The 22,248-nt window shown below is 37.3% G+C and overlaps 2 protein-coding genes across 10 annotated transcripts in view; one reads left to right on the top strand and one right to left on the bottom strand.

Moving 5' to 3' along the window:
• The window catches only part of CCDC68 (coiled-coil domain containing 68), a 48,802-nt gene extending 40,654 nt beyond the window's left edge, over positions 1–8,148 (top strand). For all 3 annotated transcript variants that reach the window (XM_078060278.1, XM_078060277.1, XM_078060279.1), the window contains 2 exons: positions 4,309–4,385; positions 6,704–8,148. In XM_078060278.1, coding sequence (XP_077916404.1) covers positions 4,309–4,385; positions 6,704–6,761 — 135 coding nt within the window. In that variant the 3' untranslated portion in view covers positions 6,762–8,148. The remainder of the gene's footprint in view (positions 1–4,308; positions 4,386–6,703) is intronic.
• Positions 8,149–14,909: 6,761 nt separating this feature from the next.
• The window catches only part of RAB27B (RAB27B, member RAS oncogene family), a 146,344-nt gene continuing 139,005 nt past the window's right edge, over positions 14,910–22,248 (bottom strand). For 6 of the 7 annotated variants that reach the window (XM_078060283.1, XM_078060281.1, XM_078060280.1 and 3 more), the window contains one exon: positions 14,910–21,131. In XM_078060283.1, coding sequence (XP_077916409.1) covers positions 20,942–21,131 — 190 coding nt within the window. In that variant the 3' untranslated portion in view covers positions 14,910–20,941. Of the gene's footprint in view, positions 22,227–22,248 lie in introns of all 7 variants that reach the window. The other variant, XM_078060286.1, reaches the window with a different exon arrangement.

A 22,248-nucleotide genomic window follows, 5' to 3' on the forward strand; every position in this document is an offset into this window, starting at 1 on the left:
TGAAGAGTTATTAAATTTGCCTGACCATTTATATTGATTTTAGTCATTTTCATAGTTACTATATTACAGTGTTTTCCACTTTGCAGTGTTTTGAGTCATAGTAACAAATACTTTTTTTCTGTGGCTGTCTTTCTAGCCTAGCAGGGTTTTTTTTTTCCCTCTCCAGAAGGGAGATATATTCACTCATATAACTCAATCCTTTAAAACAACAACAACGAGGGGTGCCTGGGTGGCTCAGTCATTAAGCGCCTGCCTTTGGCTCAGGTCATGGTCCCAGGGTCCTGGGATCGAGCCCCACATCGGGCTCCCTGCTCAGCGGGAAGCCTGCTTCTCCCTCTCCCACTCCCCCTGCTTGTGTTCCCCACTCTCTCTATGTCTCTATCTGTCAAATAAATAAATAAAATCTTTAAGATAAATAAATAAATAAAAATACTAAATAAAAAAATAAAACAACAACAACGACAAGAACAACCTTAAGGTTTTTAAAACTTTTAAAAATATCACTGGAAGATTTCTGCTTAACTCTACCAAAATTATTTACTGTTCTTTCTATTTTTGCCATATCTTTATCACCTTCATTTTCATCTCTGACGTTCCTCTCACATCTCATGCATTTCTAGCTTCCTGACAAATCATGGGCTGATACGGAAATAAATACATCTTCAGAAATTCCTCCATTTTCTAAACACTGAAGATTATCTTATTTTATATACTCACCGTGATCCCTAAAATTTAATTTAACAAGAATGTGTTGATAGAAAGGATGCAAAAAGTAGGTTCTTTTGGAAAACTGCGTCAATAAACTATCCTTGGACAGAGTCATCATAATGGCAGACATATTCTGGTCAGCGATTTGTAGTTTTGTAAAGTAGTGATGTAATAAAACTCATGGATGTGGCTTTTCTAATGACAGGAAAAACTATGAAAATGAATCAAAAATAAATACCTAAATCTAGCAGCTGAAATAAATCAGCATGGAAGTTGAGATAAATGAACATAAAGACAGTCTAACATGATAACTCTCATGCTTTTGTATTGTTTGATACTCAGCAACTTGAGAAACTAGGAGTTTGTTTTGGAAAAACTCCCAATAGCCTTTACGTAATTGTCCAGCCTGGATTATTTTTATTCCCGTATTCATTGTCATCAGGATGTTATGATTCATATCGCTTCCTAACTTGCAGAGTATTGTATAGAGACAAGTTTTTCTCAGCAACATACTTGGACTGTGATAGGTGCCTACGCTTGTTTGGAGTGCATATTAGCTTTATCTCCATTACACAAGGAACATCTTTATTATCAATTTATCAAATGTGAAGTACATTTCCTATGTGAGACTTAAGTGCTTAACTCTTGAAACATCACAGCGAAAAGATCATTGCGTGAAGATTTTTGCTCCATTTTTTTAGTTATTATGCAGCATAGATGCTGAAGGATAAGAAGGGGCAAAATCCACATCTTGTCTCTGGTTTCCCTACTCCGGTAGTTCTTCATCTTAGCAGCACATTAGAATCACCTGTGGAGTCTTGAAAACTTTTTTTTTAAGATTTTATTTATTTTATCTTAGAGAAAGGGGGGTGGGGGAGGGGCAGAGGTCTCAAGCAGATTCTCAGCTGAGCATGGAGCCAGAAGCAGGGCTCAATCCCACAACCCTGAGATGGTGATCTGAGCTGAAACCAAGAGTCAGAGGCTTAACGGACTGAGCCGCCCAGGCGCCCCATAAGTCTTGAAAACTCTTGAACCCAGACTACAACCAAGTTAAATAGAATCTCTGGGGTGAGGCTCTAACATGAGTAGATTTTAAATCTCCCCAGATAGGGACACCTGGGTGGCTCAGTCCGTTAAGCGTCTGCCTTCGGCTTAGGTCATGATCCCAGGGTCCTGAGAGAAAGTCCTGCATTGGGCTCCTTGTTCAGCAGGGAGCCTGCTTCTCCATCTCCCTCTACTGCTCCCCCTGCTCGTGCGCACTCTCTCTCTGACAAATAAATAAATAAAATCTTTAAAAAAAAAAAAAGAAGCTTTAATCTTCCCAGATAATTCCAATATATAACCAGCACTGTAGTCCAGTGGTTCTCAGATTTGAACAGATGTCAGAATCATCTGGTGAACTTCTTAAAACACATCCCTTGGCCACCCTGGGTTTCTCAGTAGGTCTCGCTGTAGACTGAGGATCTGTAGTTCTAGCAGATTCCCGGGTGATGCTGATATTGCTGATATTCCGAGATCACACTTTAAGAACTGTTGCCTTAGTCTTTTCCCCCCTTCTTTTCCACCTAGGCCATTTCACTTTGTTTTCAAGGTCCAGGTGAAATCTCCTTGTGTATGAAAATGTTACAAAGTTACTCTAGTCACACTGATTTCTGTTACACCTTTTATGTAGTAATTAATTACCTACTGCCTATGGCATCTCCTGAACCGCCTTTATTTATTTATATTTTTTAATGTTCACGTGTTTGTCTTATCACCCCCACTATACTGTGCATCCTGTGTGCTGGAGAGAGAGATCCACGTTTTCCTGTGTTGCTTCACATTCACTCTGCTCCCGGCTTGGTGCCGTAGACATGGCAGAGACTCACTAACTGGATGGATGGATGGATGGATGGATGGTTGCAGTAGATTAATTGTGGGTTAATTTCCTGACAGTTTCCTTTTTTCTGTTTCATGTTTATCAGATCTGAAGTCCCTTTAGAAATCATTGAATCTCTATGTCCTCCTGGGGCTCACCATTTACTTATTTGTAATGTAAGGAGGCTGGGCTAATTCCTATGGTTACAGAAAAATAACATCTTGCAGGGAAAAGAGCATAGGATTTGGAGTCAGGCCTGCATAAAGCCCACACATGTATACAGAATGGGTGATCAGAAACAAGTTACCCAAACAATTTGAGCTTTGCCGGCCTTATTTCTTTAATATGCGTAAGAGTAAAAGTCATCAAAGAAAAGATTTTATGGAAAGCACCTGGCAAAGGTCTTGACATTCGCTAGGCGCTCATAATTATGAACTCTCTTGCTTCCATCAAAATTCTAACATCTATTTCCCCAAACCATGCATTTTGGTGTTGGCTTACTTCAAACCATCAGGTGGACTTTTAGGAAATACCTTTTAAACTTCAATTATATGACTCTTTATTTAACTCCTTAGTTTCCTACTAGGGATCGGAGCTGGTGTGTTACTGTCCTTTGGAGGCCACAGCTCCACCTGTCAGCTTCCCACCCAGCTACCTTCCAGTCCCAGCCCCTGCTATTCTGGTGTATCCTTCAAACAACTCTGACCTGTCAGTGCAGCCCACTAACAACTCCACCCTGGGCATGATGCTTTGCTGTTTTAAGTCTCATGTTCCAGATCTGTGAAATCTGTGCTTGGTGTGGCCATGCTATAGAGGAAGCATGGGCTCTGGACCGGGAGGACCTGACTCTGAACCTGAGTTCTGCCATGAACAAGATGTTGGGCACTTAAGCTCTTTGGATCTCAGTCTTTAGCTATAAAAATGGTACTTGGACCAGCAAATCATAACCAACTGTCTTTAAGTCTTAAAATCCATGCCAGACACTGAGCTGAGTACATATTAATATCTCATTTCAGAACCTGTGAAGAAGAGACTGTGATTCTAGCATACGGATGAGGAAATTGGGCGCAGAGAGGTTAGGTAACTGAGGTCATGTAGCTACTGAGTGGCTAGGATTTGTACCTGAGAACTTAAACTCTTGCCTTCCTTATTATCAGCCATTGCATTATTTCCTAGAATTATGAGAGTGCTCCCAGATTTAAAATATTATGATCATATGAGATTTGTTTCTTCCAACTAATACATGATAGGCAAGATGTGTATCATTTGCCACTAGCATAGAGATCAAGAAATTGAGGCTTCAGTGAGAAAATTGAGGCTAAAAATGCCATGAACTATAAAGAATAGATGGTGCTTATTTTCATGGAGTTTATAATCAAGAGATTGCACAAGAACAACAAACTTGTAATCAATATCGTGGGTGTCTTTAACAAGGTTCTTTAACGAAGTTATTTTATGAACTTCTTTGCATCTGTCTATGTAAAATCGAACATAGTTCAGCTGTTAAATTTCGGAAGCTCACGTAGACTACTCCACTTTTATGCACTTTTCCAGGTGTGTTTGTAATTTCAGAGATAATAGGGACTCTCAACTGGCTGCATTCTGTGTTCTAATAGAGTGACTGAAACAACAAGCTCACTGCCAAGGAATGATGTAGGTGGTGGGTTGATCAGAAGCATTAAGCATGTGGCTAATAAATGTGCTACCTATCTAATCTCTGCACATTTTTTTTTCAACTGTAGAATAAAGAACTAAAAACCAAGGTGGCGCTTCGGTCTGAAACACCTAGGACAACAGTATCTAAGGCTGTCTCTACAAGGTAAGGTTTTCCTTCCCTCACCGCCATCTGCCTTCACAGCTTCTGTTGGACATTCATTCATGAATGTTGACATTTATCCCACTTGAGAAATATTCCAACCTATTAATACTTATGTAGTAATTATTGGTTTACTGTCTGTTTCCCAGTTCTTGAGAAGAAGACCTGTGTTACTTGTTCATCATTGAATCCTCAAAGCCTAACATAGAAATACTTCCTGAATAAATGAGTGAATAAATTTAGATATCTTTTCTTGCTTTGTGCCATAAAATAAGTCTAGTCTTGGCTTCAACACTTTCTCCAAGCAGCACACATCATTTCTTCTCTGTTGTCCTTGTTTCTCTGTTTACTCCTGTGTTCTGTAGCATTGATGAGCATATTAATTATAAATTGTTTGTATTTATTTAAATGTCCACGTCTGTATCTCAAACCAGGTAGATTGTCAATGTCAAGAAGGCAGGAATAGTTCCTTGTATTTCACTTTATTTCCTGCATTGCTAAGGGCAAGTGTCTTCAGTAACTACCTAATAATGACTGAATCAAGCAATGATAATGGCCCATGACAGCAATCAAAATGATGGTTGAAACCATCAAAATCACTTTCTAATGGTGACAGAATCTGAAATGCCAAGCTGTAAAAAAAAAAAAAAAAAAAAAAAAAAAAAGACTTCCGGGCTCAAATCTTATTTCCATAATACTCTATGAAATTATCACTTAAAAGAAAACATAGTCTGTAATTACATGAATCATTTAAAAAGTGATTAAAAACTTCCTGTTCTAGCAGCTTTTGAATTTCCCAGTCTAGTCCCTCTAGGGCAAAAGCCTGTTTTCTGCAACTGGCCTCGGCACAGCGCCTGAGGTAGATAATCAGGCCTGCTGTGATCAGCCTCAGTCCAGGAAATCAGGTAGATCTATCTTCCTGTTCAGAATTCCCTGCAGCCTTGCTTCACTTTGCTAATGATGTATGTAATTAGAGACGAGATGAAGCCATTCTGAATCGAGGCTTCTAGAACCCTTGGGCTCCCAGAGGCTAAGTTATCAACTTTTTGGCCACTGGCCCTGCAACTTCCAATAAAGAAAAGAAACTAAGCCCCAGAAAGAGTAAAGGAGGAAGTGAATACCCACGATTCAGAAGCAGTGAGAGAAGTCACTTTAGTGGGGGAAGAAATGAAGAGTCCAGAATAGAAGGGCAAGCATGACTTCCCAAGGGAAAGGAAGGGGATTGCTTTGTTGTTCCCTTACCAGATACCAGTCCCCTTGGGGTGGTAGGGCATGGTGGCCCTCCTCAGCTGTTTTGATCCTGTAGGGAGTGCAGCCAGAGTGGAGTAGAGGAGAGAGAGTCAGGTTGTCTCTAGATTGTAACTACTTCAGTATGGAATGTGGAAACTCTAGCCCGTGCAGAGGGAAGGTGCTGGAGAGAATGACTTCTACCGCCAATTCTTTAGCTGTAGTAAATTAATTGTTCAGGTCTTTTAGTTTTAAAGATATTTTTTTCTTCCTATGACTTGGTAGATCTCATCTTTGTAAGATAAAATATGGCCAATTGGCTGCTTTGAGGATGTAAGCAGTAGTATGGTTTGGGAAGTCTTGGGTTCGCCCATAGGCAATGGAATTATAACTCAAGGGAGAGACTGGAGTAGAAAAGTAGCTGGTAAGGGGGAAAATAATCATGTACACTTAAAGATTAATCCAGGCAAATCTCTTTAATCACCCATAAAATATAGCTCTATATCTCTCAGTAAGTACTACAAAGCAAGGTGTTTCCCTTGAGCATTAGAACAGAGAGATATTTCTTGAACACCGGAAGAAGTGTTTGCTGGAGATTCAGGGTCATGTTCTTAGACAACAACAACAGAACACACATAGAAGCCTGTGTGTGTGTGTGTACACTCACATATACATACATGTATATTTTAAATACTAGAATCACACACATTGAGGAGAGAAGTTCAGACAGAACTACAGTGTCCTGGCAGAAGGGTTGATTTGCTTCCTGTCTCCAAGTCACTCCAGTGCATGTCTTCACTCTGTGGAATGGCAGACACAGGCTCGCTCTCTCTCTCCCCTCCCCTCACTCTTCCTCACTCTTGTCCTACTACAACTAGCTGCATTGACATAAGGTTGACGCTTCCACATGTGATTCTAGTATGTCTCATGGGGAATTAGAGTCAGCCAATTAACCACCATATCTCTTAGGTTAAAGCAATTAGTGCAAACTGGGTAGTAGAGTGGTGGTGGAGATGGTAATCATGGCGATACAGCACTTATATCACGAAAATTTAATGTGCTCGATTTCAATAATTGTATGGTCTTTTCTACAGTGAATTGAAGACTGTCGACACTACGCCCTATTTGATGTTGATTAGGCTCCGGAAATGAGCTGACTGGCTGAAGATCTGAATGAGAAAGATTGCTACGTGGGTCTTATTTATTCCTCAAAACACAGCCTAAACTTGCATGCTGAAATGGCTCAATGCAGCATTCAATGGAATGTACTATACATCAACAGCTTTGCAGGAAGATGACATTCCAGAAAATCAAACAAATATATATTCAAGGGAAGGAACTCTTTCTTCAAAACTTACGAAATGGGTGAAGAGACCAGGGGCTTTCGATGGAAAATGAATTTTGCTTTAAACTTAAAAAAAAGATCTGAATCTTTCTTGCAGATTTTTGCTGAAGGGAGTGGTTTAAGGTTGTTGACAGTGACTTTTTGATAGTGGTTTTTGTGTATATAAATGGAAGAGTGTATGTGTGTATGTGTAAATGATATATTTTAAAGTTCACTTTGGATAATAAAAAAAATAACATGAATTTATAAATTCACCTCCTGACCCAGTGTTCATGGGAGAGTTACTGTATTATGGGCAGGAGAAGGAGTAGGTTCTGTTTAGCTAATTCCCCAACCCACATAACCCTCCAAAGCTGAGAATCATGGCGTCTCACCACACCTGAGGAATCCGTTATTCTTCAGTTGGGATTGAAAATTGGTTGCTAGAGACAACCCACAAATAAGCACAAAGAAATGGAGCTTGTGGCTCTCTCTGGCTTCGTGACTAATTTTCTTTTCAAGATTCATTATATTATCTGCGACGATCTTTGGAGGGAAGAATAGAAACACAATGCTGTCAGCTCATACCTCCATAAACATGCTGTCTGCAGCCAGGAAGACTCTGAATTCATGAATTGGAATTAAATGTCCAGTGCTTTGGTGAGAGCGTATTTACATTTTGATATGGGCATTCATCACAGGTGGAGTCTGGGATTGCTGTGAGGAAAACCAGACTCTGATTTGCAGAAATGCGAACATGTTGACCCTCCAGAAGAGAACACACTTCAACTAAAGGAATAATGGGCAGCCTTAGCCCCACTGAAGGCTGAATTACTTGTAAGCCTTTTGATGGTCCTCTCGGGTGTAGGACTGTAAACATTTTCTCAGGAAAGATGCTGGAAGTCTTTCAATGTGGAATGTGAAATAGCAGTGTTATCTATGAAATATTTAAAAATACATACAAATGAGATAAAGTAATGTATTTATAAATTCATCAAAGTACTGTAATCCTTGGGGCACCTGGGTGGCTCAGTCAGTTAAGCATCTGCTTTTGGCTCGGGTCATGATCTCAGGGTCCTGGGATCAAGTCCTCCATCGGGCTCCCTGCTCAGCAGAGAGCCCGCTTCTTCCTCTGTCCTCTGCCTCCTCCCCACTGCTCATACTCTGTCTCTCCCTCTCTCTCAAAGAAATAAAATATTTTTTAAAGTACTGTAATCCTTGAAATGTTGCGTAATTGTATGTGTGCATTTCATGCTTCACGTTTTTATTGCTTGCTAGTTTTTCAGCTGTAGTTATCGAATAACATTTATGGCACAGTTCCTATACCAGGAACAATTCTAAGTACTTTACCTGTATTAATTACTTTAATCTTCCCAATAGGCCTCAAAAGCAGGTCATATTATTACTCCATCTTCTAGGGGTGGGTACTGTGAGGTCCAGGAATTTTCCCTGCTGCTAATGATGGAGCAAGGATTGGGACCTCTGACTTGGCTATCAATAGTCCTTCTATCTGCTCACTTGGTGGTCTGAGATATTTCCACAATTTAGATATACCTCTTTTTGCTCCTTTAAAAACACAGCTTCCTTGTTGGCTATGTGCATTATCCCACAAATGACACTCAGAAATAACCCTGACTCATAAAGTAAATATTTTGCTACAATTAAGTTGGCCTTTCACCTGTTGGATTACCCTCATGCAAACTTAATTCAGAAAAACTTCCCTGCTAAAAATCTTCTAATTCTACATTTATTACCATGACCTTATGCCGCATGGAAAATTTTTTGGTAGTATATTTTCAGGCACATTTGTAGGAGATTGGGATCATGAACTCTGTCAAGTATTTGCAGTGTGGTAGGCGAATTTGCCTTTCACCTGGAGACTACTTAGGTTTCGTTTTACACCCCAATCACCATGCAGGATGGTAATAAATGTGAGAGTTTGGAATGGATCCATCTAACTGAGCTAACAACTAGAATGATTCCCATTAGAATAATGTACTCTAGAGTCAAAAATGGGAAGACACTGTTGGATTTAATTTAGGTTTAACTCTGCTCATTTTTGAACATGGAAGTCTACTGGACGTGCTACAGCTAGGACCTGGTCATGTGCTCTCCACGTTCACCCTGGAATGGCCTTTGGATTTCCTGAGAATAAGAACAAGCAGTTTCAGAAGCTTAAAAAGGTCTGGACTCTTCAAATACGAAAGTATGTTTTTAGTAGCATCAGCAATATCATTTATTTGTCATATGTGGATTATGTCCTATATCTTTATTTCAGCTTTTATGATTTGGAATGTTTTTTGAATAAATATTTCTGAGCGATGAAACAAATGATCATAGTGGAGAATAAAAAGCATTAACCTAAAAGTAGTACCACAAGAGAAATACAGGAAAAGAAAAACCAGTTTAGTTGTAGTCTAAATAATTGTCCTTATAATTATACTAATCAATATATCAAATAAGAAGGTCTGAGGTGTATCTTGAAGTGAATACAGGAAGGTGGAAAATAAAAAGAAACTTTGTTTCACTTTGATTACATATTGTTAGAAATTATCATTAAGAAACGTTTAAGCAACAACAAAATGTCTAAACAATTGGTATAATACATATATCTTTTGAATAATTGCTTATGGTATGCCTTACAATAAAGAAATTTATATCATATTTTGTTTATTTTTTGTTCTCATTTCTTTTTACGTGAAAATTATTACGCATAAGTGAATTAAGTCATTTTTATTTGATTGTTTATGACAATATAACCCATAGTAAATGGATTGTTTTTGCCAGTGAACAGATATTTAGATAGCTCCCTGAGTTTTTCTGTTAATTTTCCCTGGATCCAAATTAATGGAAAAAGTAATCTATTAAGTTTTTATTCTGAATTTGAAAAAATAATAGCATTATTTTAAAATTAAGAACAAACACACTTCTCAAACATTTTATTTCTTTATTTTGAAAATATTTACCTCTCCTCTGAGCTGGGAATAATTAGAGAATCCTATCAATATTGAAGTAGGGACCCAATCCATCAGGAGCTGAAAATTCCTCACTATAGTTAGCATTATCATTCCCGCCCCCACTTCCTCCCTTCTGTACTTCCTTCTTTCTTTTATTTTTTTAGTGGGAAATATTCAAGATGCAATAAAGATTTAAATAATCATATTTAATCGCTTTGTTATTATTAAAGTATATATTTATAAGTGTTAAAAATTGAACTAGAATTACAGAAAGTTGGGATTTATCCTAAGCATGCAAGGTTGTTTTATCACTTGAAAATCAATGTAATTAACCATATATACATAATAAAGAAAAACCATATAATTGTTTTAGTAAGTGAAGGAAAGTATTTGATAAAATTCAGCACTCATTCATAATAAAAACTCAGCAATCTGGGAATTTTATCATTCTGATAAAGAGCATTTACAAAAAAGCCTTCAATTAACATAACTAATGATGAAAGACTAATGCTAAGATGCTTGCTCTCACCACTTAAACATTTACTGTAAGTCCTAGCCATTAGAATGTCAAGAAAAAGAAAAAGGAAGAAAAGGCATACAGATTGGAAAGGAAAAGTAAAACTGTCTAATGTTGTTCATATAATTGTTGATGTAGAAAACTTCAGTGAATCTACCAAACAGCTACTAGAACTAATGAGTAAAATCAACAAGGTCACAGATCACAGAGTTAAAATATAAAACCCAACATATTAACAGTTTGGTATTGGTGAAAACAAAGACAAATATATAAGTGAATGGAAAGGAGAATCCATAAATAGAGCAATCCATGTGATTGATTTTTGACGAAGGTGTCAAGGCCATCGAAAGGAGGCAGGAAATTCTTCTAAATGGTGCTGAAAATACTACAAGTTTTGTATGTGAAAAAAAATTAGCATCAATTCCTATCTCACACAATATATAATAATTCACCTGAAATGGGCAATATACCTAAATGTAAAGCTAAAACTATAAAATTTCTAGAAGATAAAGTAGGCAAGATACTTAAATAGTACACAAAGAGCACACCATAAAAGAAAAAAATTGATAATTGGACTTGATTAAAATTCAAATACTTTGCTCTTTGAAAGACACCACTACACAAATTTTAAAAAGCAACTTACAGAATGGGTGAAAATATTCACATGTATAGGATTGTATTCCTTTTAAAACATAATGAGAAGACAAACCAATAAAAAATACTGGCAAAAATGTTTGGAGAGTCACTTCATAAAACAAGATAGACAAATTACAAATACACACATGAAAAGATGCTTAATCCATTAGTTATCAGGGGAATGCAAATGAAAACCCCTAAGAAATAAGCACCAAACACACCATTAGAACAGCTAAAATAAAAAGACTGGCCTTACTATGTGGAACAACCAAATCATATGCTAAAGGTGAGAATACAAATACGGTAGAAGCACTTGGGGAAACAGGTTGTTTCTTTAAAAGTTAAAGAAACCATATGACCTAGTGCCATATGACCTAGCCACTCCATTCTTCAGTTTGTTGTTGCTGTTTTTTTGTTTTTTTACCAAGAGAAACAACAGCTTCTGTCCACGTAATAATGTGTATCTGAATTTTCATGGCAATTTTGTTTGTAATCGCCAAAAACTGAAAACAAAACAGATGTCCATTAACAGGTGAACAGGTAAACAAAATGCGGTACATCCATACTTTAGAATATAACTCAATAAAAAGAAACAAAAAGCACAAACAAATATATACAACAATGGATAATCATTATCCGTAGTGAAAGAATCTAGAGGAAAAAGAGAGGACATAATGCATGATTCCAGAGGGTCAGAGAGCAAATCAGTATTTGCCTGGGGACACGAGAGAAGAGTGCAGGGGAGTACAGAGAAACACAGGGAGGGAGTAGAAATGTCCGGTGTGTTGATATTGGTGATGTCATGGATGTGTTCCATGACAAAATCAATACCTTGTACAATTTAAATATTTACCTCAATAAAGTAGTAAAAAATTTTTTTAAGTTAACACTATGTTATTCTATAGTCACCCAATCAGGTTCTCACATAAGATTCATTCATTTTTTTTCTTTCAACAAATATTTTATTGAGTGCCCTCTATTTGCCAGGCACTGTTCTAAATGCCAGGGGCATGACAGTGAGAAAGAAAAGGGCATGCGTGTGTCAGGGAAGAATGAAAAAGGAAAAATCTCTACCTTCACGTAAATATATTCTAGGGACAAAAAACAGATAATAAAGTCAGAGACGTCCCATGGACTGTGAAGAAAAATAAAGCCGAACACAGGGGTCAGGAGTTACCAGGGGGGAAGGGTTGTGGTTGCAATTTTAAACTGGGTGATAATTTTAAACGTGGTAACTATGGATTGGTAATTTAAAGAGGATAGTCACTTTATTTTTTTTAAGATTTTATTTATTTATTTGTCAGAGAGAGAGCACAAGCAGGGGGGGCAGCAGGCAGAGGGAGAAGCAGACTCCCCGCGGAGCAAGGAGCCCGATGTGGGACTCGATCCCAGAACCCCGGGATCATGACCTGAGCCGAAGGCAGACGCTTAACCGACTGAGGCACCCAGGCGTCCCAGGATAGTTATTTTAAATAAGACCTCTCTCTTTAGAGGTAACATTTAACAGAAAGAAGGCTAAGAAAGTGACCAAACGAAGGTGTTGTTATTTGGTGGAGGAGGGGTCCAGGAAGAGGCGGGCACAGGTGCGCAGGCTCCAGAGGACAGGCAGACCAGGTGTGTCCCCGAAGAGCCGGGACATCAGTGCAGCTGGACTGGCAGGTGAAGAATAAGTCCTAATATTGTCTAAATCATTTTCCATGCAACATATTCTTTCACGTTTCCTTTGTATAAATCATTCCTTTTATTTGAATAATAAATTATCCTTCCAGTTCTTTGAATTCTGAGCAGCGGTAAGCTAATGAGTTTTAGGAATCTGTATCTCAGTTCCTGTTTGTCTATGTTTTCCTAACATACTGACAAAGCCCATGTTTTCTGGAAGGTACAGTGAAGGGAAAACTCTTAAAAGGTTCAGCCGAGTGGTCTTATTTTGACTTTATCCTCTTTTTTTTTTAAAGATTTTTTTATTTTTATTTATTTGACAGACACAGCGAGAGAGAGGGAACACAAGCAGGGGGAGTGGGAGAGGGAGAAGCAGGCTTCCCGCTGAGCGGGGAGCCCGATGCGGGGCTCGATCCCAGGACCCTGGGATCATGACCTGAGCCGAAGGCAGACGCTTAACGACCGAGCCACCCAGGCGCCCCTTGACTTTACACTCCCTGCCTAGAGGACTCATGAGGAACTGCTCTTGGAAGTCAAGTGAGGAGAGGGTCCAGGAAGTTAGGTAATGTGTATTCATAATCCAATAATTAGCACGATTCCAAATCCTCCTTCTGCTTCATTTTTTTTCATCAGTGAATGAGTCATGATATAAATTTCTCTGGAGAATCAAGCAAACAGATTGAAGTTGTCTGCTATCAACATCACTGCTGCTTTTTTTTTTTTTTAATCTTTTTGGTAAGGAAGAGTCATTTTCTCAGAGACCTACAAAAATGATTTAAAGCTTTGATAATGTCAACAATCTGATTATTATCACAAAACATTTCTAATACCTATACTATCACCTTAGTCAAATTATAATTTGTGTGTTGGCTTCGTAAAGCATAACGTAAGTCCCCTAAATGAGTTTCTAACAGAAGAGCAATGCTCACGGTCTTAGAATTTTATTTATTTTTTAAAAAGATTTATTTATCTGATAGCGAGAGATAGCATGAGCAGGGGAAGTGGCAGAGGGAAAGGGGAAGCAGACTCCCCACTGAGCACGGAACCTGATGTGGGGCTCCATCCCAGGACGCTGGTCACGACCAGAGCCAAAACCAAGTGTGGGACACTTAACCAAGTGAGCCACCCAGGCGCCCCTAGAATTAGAATTTTATATTAGAAATGAAATTGTTCTTGGTATGAGAGAGTGAAAAATCCAAATACCTTAGTTTTTTAAAAGAGCTCTCTTTTCCTCATTAAAAACAATGAATGTCAAGATTGACTTTTTACCCTCCCTCAATATGGAGCATGCTAGGACTATTTAAAAATCCTATAAAACCATTAGGAAAAGCAAGTCCTTAACGACTTGTCATAATTTTTTTTTAAAGATTTGATTTATTTATTTGACAGAGAGAGAGCGAGACAGCGAGAGAGGGAACACAGCAGGGGGAGTGGGAGAGGGAGAAGCAGGCTTCCCGCTGAGCAGGGAGCCCAATGTGGGACTTGATCCCAGGACTCTGGGATCATGACCTGAGCCGAAGGCAGACGCCCAACAACTGAGCCACCCAGGCGACGCTCTTGTCATAAATTATTTAAGATGAACCCAGGGGGCAAAGGTTCTGCCTATGTGAAACAGCATTATTGCTACCAGGGAGTAAAGTTGAAAGCATGGTGTCAAAGATTTATTTGCTTGCAGTGGGAGAGTTGTTTATCTTTAAATTAAAAACTCATCAGTATCTTGGCGAAGACTATCTAAGTAACATATGGAATGAGAGTAACTCTGGGAAAAAGGCAGCCTTTGCAAAGGAATATTTAAAAGGAAGCTGTATGGTTGTGGTCTTGAATTGGCCTTGAACATCAGTCCTTTCACCAGTCTGGGACTAAGGAAGTTACCATCACTTGCCTCAGCATTTTATTATGGGGAAGAAAAAGGCTATAATATACCAAGGTGCTTATGTGTCATAGAATACTTTAACATGTGAACTGCTAATTTTATACATGTATCCTTCAAAATTATTAGAATATTTTCCTTGCACAGTCCAGTCTTTAAGCCAATAATAAATGAAAAATTTTAGAGAGATGGATAAAAATCACTTGGCTAAATCCAAATCACTTCTTATTTCCTAGTTCCTAAGGGATACCATTTTAAATGTGAAACAAGTTCCGCGTTGAAACCAATTTAACATTCAACTTCAGCACAGAAATACGTTTGCTTTGAGCACACAAAATAATTGATAAAAATGCATTTTTATTCTTGAAAAATGTGCAGAAACAATCACTGAATACAGTTCACCACCATAGTATTCAAACCCAGACATCACAAAATCATTGGATGCTATGATTTCTGAAGCCACTAGAACTTTGGTACAACAAAATAATGATCCAACAGTGTTTGCCAGACACCACAGTCCACTCAGGGGCACACAGAATAAAAACTCCATGTTTAAGGTTTTAATTTACATTCATAGCACTAGACAAAACAGATCTGCGGAGATGACAGACAAAACAATCAAAAGTGCTTAGCCTAAAAATGAGAAGAATATCACTTAAAGGTAGACTGTTGGAATACAGTGAAGCACTTCAGTGTCACGTTAGAACATTGTCTATTTTTAACACATTAAGCAGGATAACTTATTTCTCTTAGGTAATTTCAGATGCAGTCAGTATCTTTTACAAGGCGATGGACACAAAAGCCCTATTTGTACAAGGCGGATTTGACCACGTTGTAATATACTATCTAGAATGCAATTGGACTCCTTGGAAGAAATACCAGATGACATACAGAATGAGCTAGAACTCATATTTTTCATTTAACTTCAGATATATTAAACATTTTCCATCAAATACAATGACCTCAAGTTGCTAACCATCGATTGCTTCCAATACCCACTACTAAAATTAGTGTTTTGTCCCTGCTATGTCCTTTCTCCTCATAAGTGGTTTAAATTACTGTAATTTTTTATTATTCTTAGCTTGTGATAATAGTGCCTGTTTAGGAAATGGAACATAATTACAAACCAATTTCTTAGATTCTCCTTTGAGCCTGACATGAACCCTATGGGGCACACAGGGTTTATACACTCCAAATGAGAAGAAGCCACTAAGATATTTAATGACATACTCGTGGTCCCCAAATTGTTCTTTTTGGCCACTTTCCTTTCTATAATACTAAGCTTCCTCTCAAAGAGCATTTGGAAAAATAACCTGGAGAATAAAAGTGTAACTATAAGAATATGTTAATACTTTACTAAGGACAGACACCATTTTGATGTTCCAGCAGACATATGGACAAGAGCCATTGATTAAATAAGGGATCCATTAGGTTAAAGACAGACATGCTTGCTTCTACAAAATTTGCTAATGATGCTTAAAGACTAAATCAGCTGAGGGATATTAGCCATGATTTCCATGACCTGTTGGAAAGAAAAGGAACTGGGAAACAAATTCAAATGACTCAATCCAAAGATGATTCCTTTGTATATTTTTTTCTTCAAAAGCTGACACCCTTTTAAATAACCCCACTATTTTGTTGCTAATGTTTTTGCTTGTTTTTTTTCTCTGCATATATGAAGCTAGAAAATATCTCAACCACACACTGTTGGTAAAAGGAGATCTGCAGAGAAGCATCTTTGTGATTCTACTCCTTAAAAAATTAGTCAAAGTGCAATTTATGAGAAAATTAAATTCAGACAGAGCAAACAAAATGTTTCAAAGTCTCCCACATTTTGATGACACTAATGAAATATTTGGTGTTTAAATGTTTTTATTAGCTTAGTTCTAAGGGCATAAACTTCCACTTAATAGATAAAAATGATGGATAAAAATTAGCCTTGGATCTAGTTACAAAAACTCTTCTTGTTACTAATTCTTCTTCGTTTTCTACCTAAAAATCAACCTCAAAATACATGGTCTTCTCTGTGTTCTGCAATATTTAAGAACACTATTCAGACTACGTTGAACTCTAACCTCTCTTTATAGTTCTTCCTTAACAATGTCGTCATGATTGGGTCTCCACCCAAGAATTCTAAGGCAATAAATTCCTAAAATTCCCTAGATTTCTAACAATGATTTTTATCAGTCCTACTTTATGAGACAAATATCTTCATGGGTTTATAAAGCATTGAAACAATAGTCATCTCAGATAATACTCTATTTCTACTTGCCCTGTTTAAGAGCTCAGCACTCTCCCCAGAAATAAGTTTATATTATATTGGTCAAAGAGCAAGAAGAAAATACAGTTTTTGGTGAATTTTCATATAGTGTTGCAAATATAGACAGCATCTTGGCATCTTTAAAGATCATAAAGCTTTCCTTAAAATATTCATATACACTAGCCTTTTTTTGATGCTTTAGAGCTTGGTGGTACAGGGTGAAAGACAACTTTTCCATCCCTTTGGCTAACATCAGCTCTCAGATCTCTCTTTTAAAGAGTTAAGTATCTTAGGAAACCAAAAACTTCAGTATTATCTCTTTACAGTTTAAGTTTGAGATTATAACTCCAAGATTCTTTATGGATGAGAATTTTCCCTCAGTGTTTTAGTACATACTAAAAGCATATGTACCCTTTCTTAAAGTGAACAGAGATACAGAACAGTGAATAATTTTGTGTCATGGACACTGGTTCCAGGTTTCCACTCTACCTAGTTATTCACTATTACACATATTGCTTCTCTTTCTAGCTGATGAGTGTATATATGAGCTTCATCAAATTTGTTGATTTCCAGTTGATTCAATTTATAGTTTATAGAATATTTTGACTGTTATTAATTTATTGTTTAATATAGTCACGTACTTCTCTATATTCAAGCTTCTCTTTCTTACAAAGGAGATAAGAAAGGTCTGATTAAAACCCTTGCCCAGTTGATTTTACCTGTACAGGTTGGCAGAGAATAACATACGCAGGAAGCATAACAAAGACACCCACTAATACATAGAATGGCCCATCTGGTGAAAAACAACAGATGAAATATTTACTTTAGAAAATGCTGGTTTTGAATTTTTTGCAATGTATACCTGATACTATGGAAATGATAGCAAATCAACTCAAGTGGTGACTTGCAAGAATTCTAAAACTTATGTTGAGACCCACAAGCTCAATTCTTAGCATTTCGCATTTTCTCTGTCAATTCATGACTGGTGACCCTCCTCATACCAAGACAAACATGTTTTCTCAGCTATTTTTTGATACATTTTCAAAGGACTTTTCTTTTTTTGTATCAAAGAGTAACCTTGTACCTACTCACAGTTGAGTCTCAAGCCACGCCCACACCAACTCTGTAAGAAGCTTAGGAAACCAAGAGATGGTGGTAATCATCCAATAACATCCTGTCCCCTTGCTGAAGATCCCAGAATGCCTTTAGCTGCATTAGTGTCTCTGCGAGGCCTTCCTCAAAGATGATGTAACAGGAAATGAGCTATGTGGTTAGAGACAAATTTGGTCATAGAGGTACTTGAGGCACTGTTAGAGCAATGTAAACATCAAACTAGTGTAAGCACTCCAGAAATGATTTCTATATCGGAAAGGAATTTCATGCACATTTTAAATATTTCCCCAAAAGACAATATGGTTTACCAAAGCATTTGGGAGATAAGTAACAGGATACATCTTGGCTAAAAATACATGCTGTTTTGGGTTAAAGGAGGTATGCAATTCTTTAAAGCAGTCTGTATACTTCATGTTCCCAAATCAATTTGAAACTGTAAAATGAATTATATAATAATTAATTCTGAAATAATAAGTGAAGGAATTTCCAGTAATGGTGACATAGAATTTGGGATCAGATGTCAGACTTGACAGAGAAAATATTTTCTTAGATCAAGTATTTATTTATAAGTAGAATACTGTTTTAAATTAGTTTTCTTGTCTTCTTTAAATTTCATTCCTCTTGAGATTGTTACCCAATAATTGTTATTTTTATAGGCAGAGTTCTATAATTATAGGCATCATCACCCTCTGCTTCATGCTACAGCTATCAAATAATGATCTTAAAATAGACCCTGAAATAAATGCTCGTTGAATAACTAGCAATGACAGAATCTTGGCAAAAGTCAGTCAATCATATAACTGGAGAAAGAGTAGAAACAAAAAAAAAAACAAATCCAAAACAGAAAACCTTTAGGATTTCATAAAGGCTAAACATTCCCTATCATGGGAATGCCAGAGACATCACAATTTGAATCCAAAGGAGAGTTGATAAAATAACCAGAGAAGTTTACCAAATTTTGCCACAGCAATGATTATATTGTTTCTGCTCACTTTTCTTTCAGTCAAAACATCTTAGGTGTTAGCTAATAGATTTCTATCTTCATGGCTCAGGCACTGAAGTCATGAAGCACATCATAGAGAAAAACAGCATTGGAGGGAATACCCAAGCATGATGGATCCTAGAAGCTGGCATTATGTTTCCGAAGTCAGAGGAAGCAAGCAGTTCACAGTGAGAATTTTGCAAGAACATTTTAGACAATCTCTTGGATCTGTGTTCCTAATATGGATTCTATACCAGACGTAGACTGTAGAGAGAGGTTGGGGGGGGTAGATAGGGGGACTGGGATTTAGGGTTTCTAATGTTTGTAATTTAAAAATATGCCTAGAGTATGGAAGAATGAAATTTAATTGGCAAAATTTTATAGGAAGAACCATCTTATCATGATAAAAAGAGAAAACTTGAAGCATGATGCCTTTGTTAATGATAAAACTGAAATATTTAAATAATAGTTTAATAGGAGTTGCTTATGCTTATCAAAAACTAAGATTAAAAAAACAATGTAATATCACTTTAGACACAATAATAAGAATAAGCGAATGGAAAATCCTTTTGTAATGATTTTTAAAAAGAAAAGGCAGTTTTATATGAAAAAATAAAGTGATTAACCAAATTTTTAGAGAGAAAAGACACAGCTCCACTCCTGCCCTATCCCCAAATATAGTTCAAATGTGGGTATTCTGCCTTAGGCAAATGAAAACAAATGTGAAATATACTGTAATATGGCATGAGGTATCATCAAATTTTATGTGATGAATGACACGAAAACTCAAGAGTGACCATAAAATCAATCCATCGTCCTGAAGTTGATCTACAAAGTGACACCACCTGTATTTTTGCAATTGATGCAAAGTCAGGGGTGGGTGTGGAGAGTAGAAGTGTGATTTAGAGTTTCCAGTGTTTTTGTAAATTAAAAAGAAACCCACAATTATTTGTCACTTTTTGTTTTCATATCACTGACATATTTTATCTAAAAACAATTAAGCTAAACAGTTTTTCTTGACTGCATTTTTAAAGACATAGTTAATAAATGACAATCTTTAATTTCCCCTTGTGACCATTTACTAAGAAAAATGAAATGTGAAACTGAACACTGAACCGATTTCCAAAATTTTGTTTGGAAAGGGAAACCTCTGGAGCCTCTCTTAATCCCAACTGATAATGTCAACTTCTAATTGGCTTGAGTGAAATTTGGCTAAATGATTCTTCCAGACATCTGTAACAGACACATTTAATTTCATTTGTCCAAACACCATGTTTTCATACTTTCATTTTTCTCCTAGGGCATTTCTCTTGTACTTTGTTGTTTACAGTCCTGTTCTTCTCTATCTGCCATTTATTAAGAATATAAAAATGACATTAATATACAATCTCCCACATTTTAACAGAAGTCTGATTCACAATCTCATAACCTTACCAGTACTTGAGTCACCCTAGGACAGCTTATTGGGTGTATATAGTAATGTCATTACTAATGATCCATTTAGAATTCTTTATTGTATCCTCAGTTTTAGCTAATATGTTCCCCCAATGCAAAACTAAAAGTACAAATCAAACTCTATATAAGAAGTAAATCCAATCTTTAAAAAAAAAAATTGTCTTTCTATATTCTCCCTTTAGTGGCCTATTCCTTTTCCCCATGTGACATGGTCATTTTTGTTCTGATTTAAAACTCACTGATATCATCTTGAATACTTTCTTATATACTCATCTTCTTCATAAAAAACAACAACAACAACAACAACAACAAATTGAGCATCCATGACCATGAGATCACATTAGGAAATCTCTGATCTTGTTTGGAGGGCGCCTCAGAGACAACTGGTCAATTCTTTTGAACACTGTTGATATTCTGGTTTCTCAAAATAGATTTTTCTGGAAGAAAAAGAAAAACATGCCATTATGCATGGTCTACTCACAACAATTTTGTGGTTTGTCGCTGTTTTTTGGAAGTAGTATTTGGGTGGGGTTTTTGATGATCAGTTTCTACGTAGGGTCTAGCAACCGCATTTCTTCTCTGCTGGTTTTTCCCCATCTAGCTTTCCAGAGTCTCCACCATTGACAGTGTCGGGGACCTGTGTCTTCTCTACACACTGTTCCATTCGCTTCATGATTAAGTCCAGAAGGGTTTCCACAGCTTTCTCCACATTCTGGCCAGTTGCGGCGCTCGTTTCAAAATATGGTATGCTTGCATCGAAGAGAGGACACATATTTTTGAGAGGAAGAAATCAGAAAAGACACAAGACGTACAAATGAGTAACACAGGCAAAAACATGGCTGGCTGAGAGATGGTGAAATAATCACGGTTTTGCCCACTGAGTTGGAAAGCATCTTGTTTTTTCTCAGTGAGTAAAAATTGATGGGCTGCTTTCTCGTATGGGTATAACCGATTTTATGGAGAAGGAAATGGATACAGGAGGTACTTAGGCATTTGAAGCTAAGGCATTATCATCGTTTCACAAAAAAAATTAAGAGGATAGAAATACCTAAACTAGTGATAAATCTTACATTAAAATATCACTTCCCTTCTAATCAATTATCTGGAAATTCAACTTAGAAATTAAGCAGGCACTGAATAGGAGATACATGTAAATAAATAGTCTATGGAATCAAAAGTTACACATTTTTAAAGCTCTCAAGGAAAAGTCTTCCATAAGAAATTGGCAGGTATGATGAAACTGCTTTAAATTTAAAGTCTGTGTTGGAAGTCAACTTATCATTGTAGGGGGGTATTTAATTTTTTTTTTTTAATCTGCCGCTTAGGCTCAGCTAGGATGAGGATTGCAGTATCATGTCCTGGTCAGGTGTTAGTTCTTAGAGTTTTACAGCTCTTAGTGGAAAGGCAGTAAACTATCATGTTGAAGATCATGAGCTCTGATCTCAGACTGCCTGAGTTGAATTCAAGCTCTGCTACTTACTAGCTACATGGCCTCCCATCAGTTACTTAATCCTTCTATGCCTCAACTCTTCGTATATAAAATGGGATGACTCTAGCTCCCCTGTGTATGATTATGAGGGGTTAAATGAGTTAAAGTCTAGGAACAGTTGTTAGCACATAAGTATTCAGCAAATGTTAGCTGCTATTACTAGTAAGGACTTGATTTAAAAGATCACATACAGGGGCGCCTGGGTGGCTCAGTCGTTAAGCGTCTGCCTTCGGCTCAGGTCATGATCCCAGGGTTCTGGGATCGAGCCCCGCATCGGGCTCCCCGCTCCGCGGGAAGCCTGCTTCTCCCTCTCCCACTCCCCCTGCTTGTGTTCCCTCTCTCGCTGTGTCTCTCTCTGTCAAAGAAATAAATAAAAT

Source organism: Halichoerus grypus, chromosome 13, assembly GCF_964656455.1.
Source record: "Halichoerus grypus chromosome 13, mHalGry1.hap1.1, whole genome shotgun sequence".
NCBI classification, from domain to species: domain Eukaryota; kingdom Metazoa; phylum Chordata; class Mammalia; order Carnivora; family Phocidae; genus Halichoerus; species Halichoerus grypus.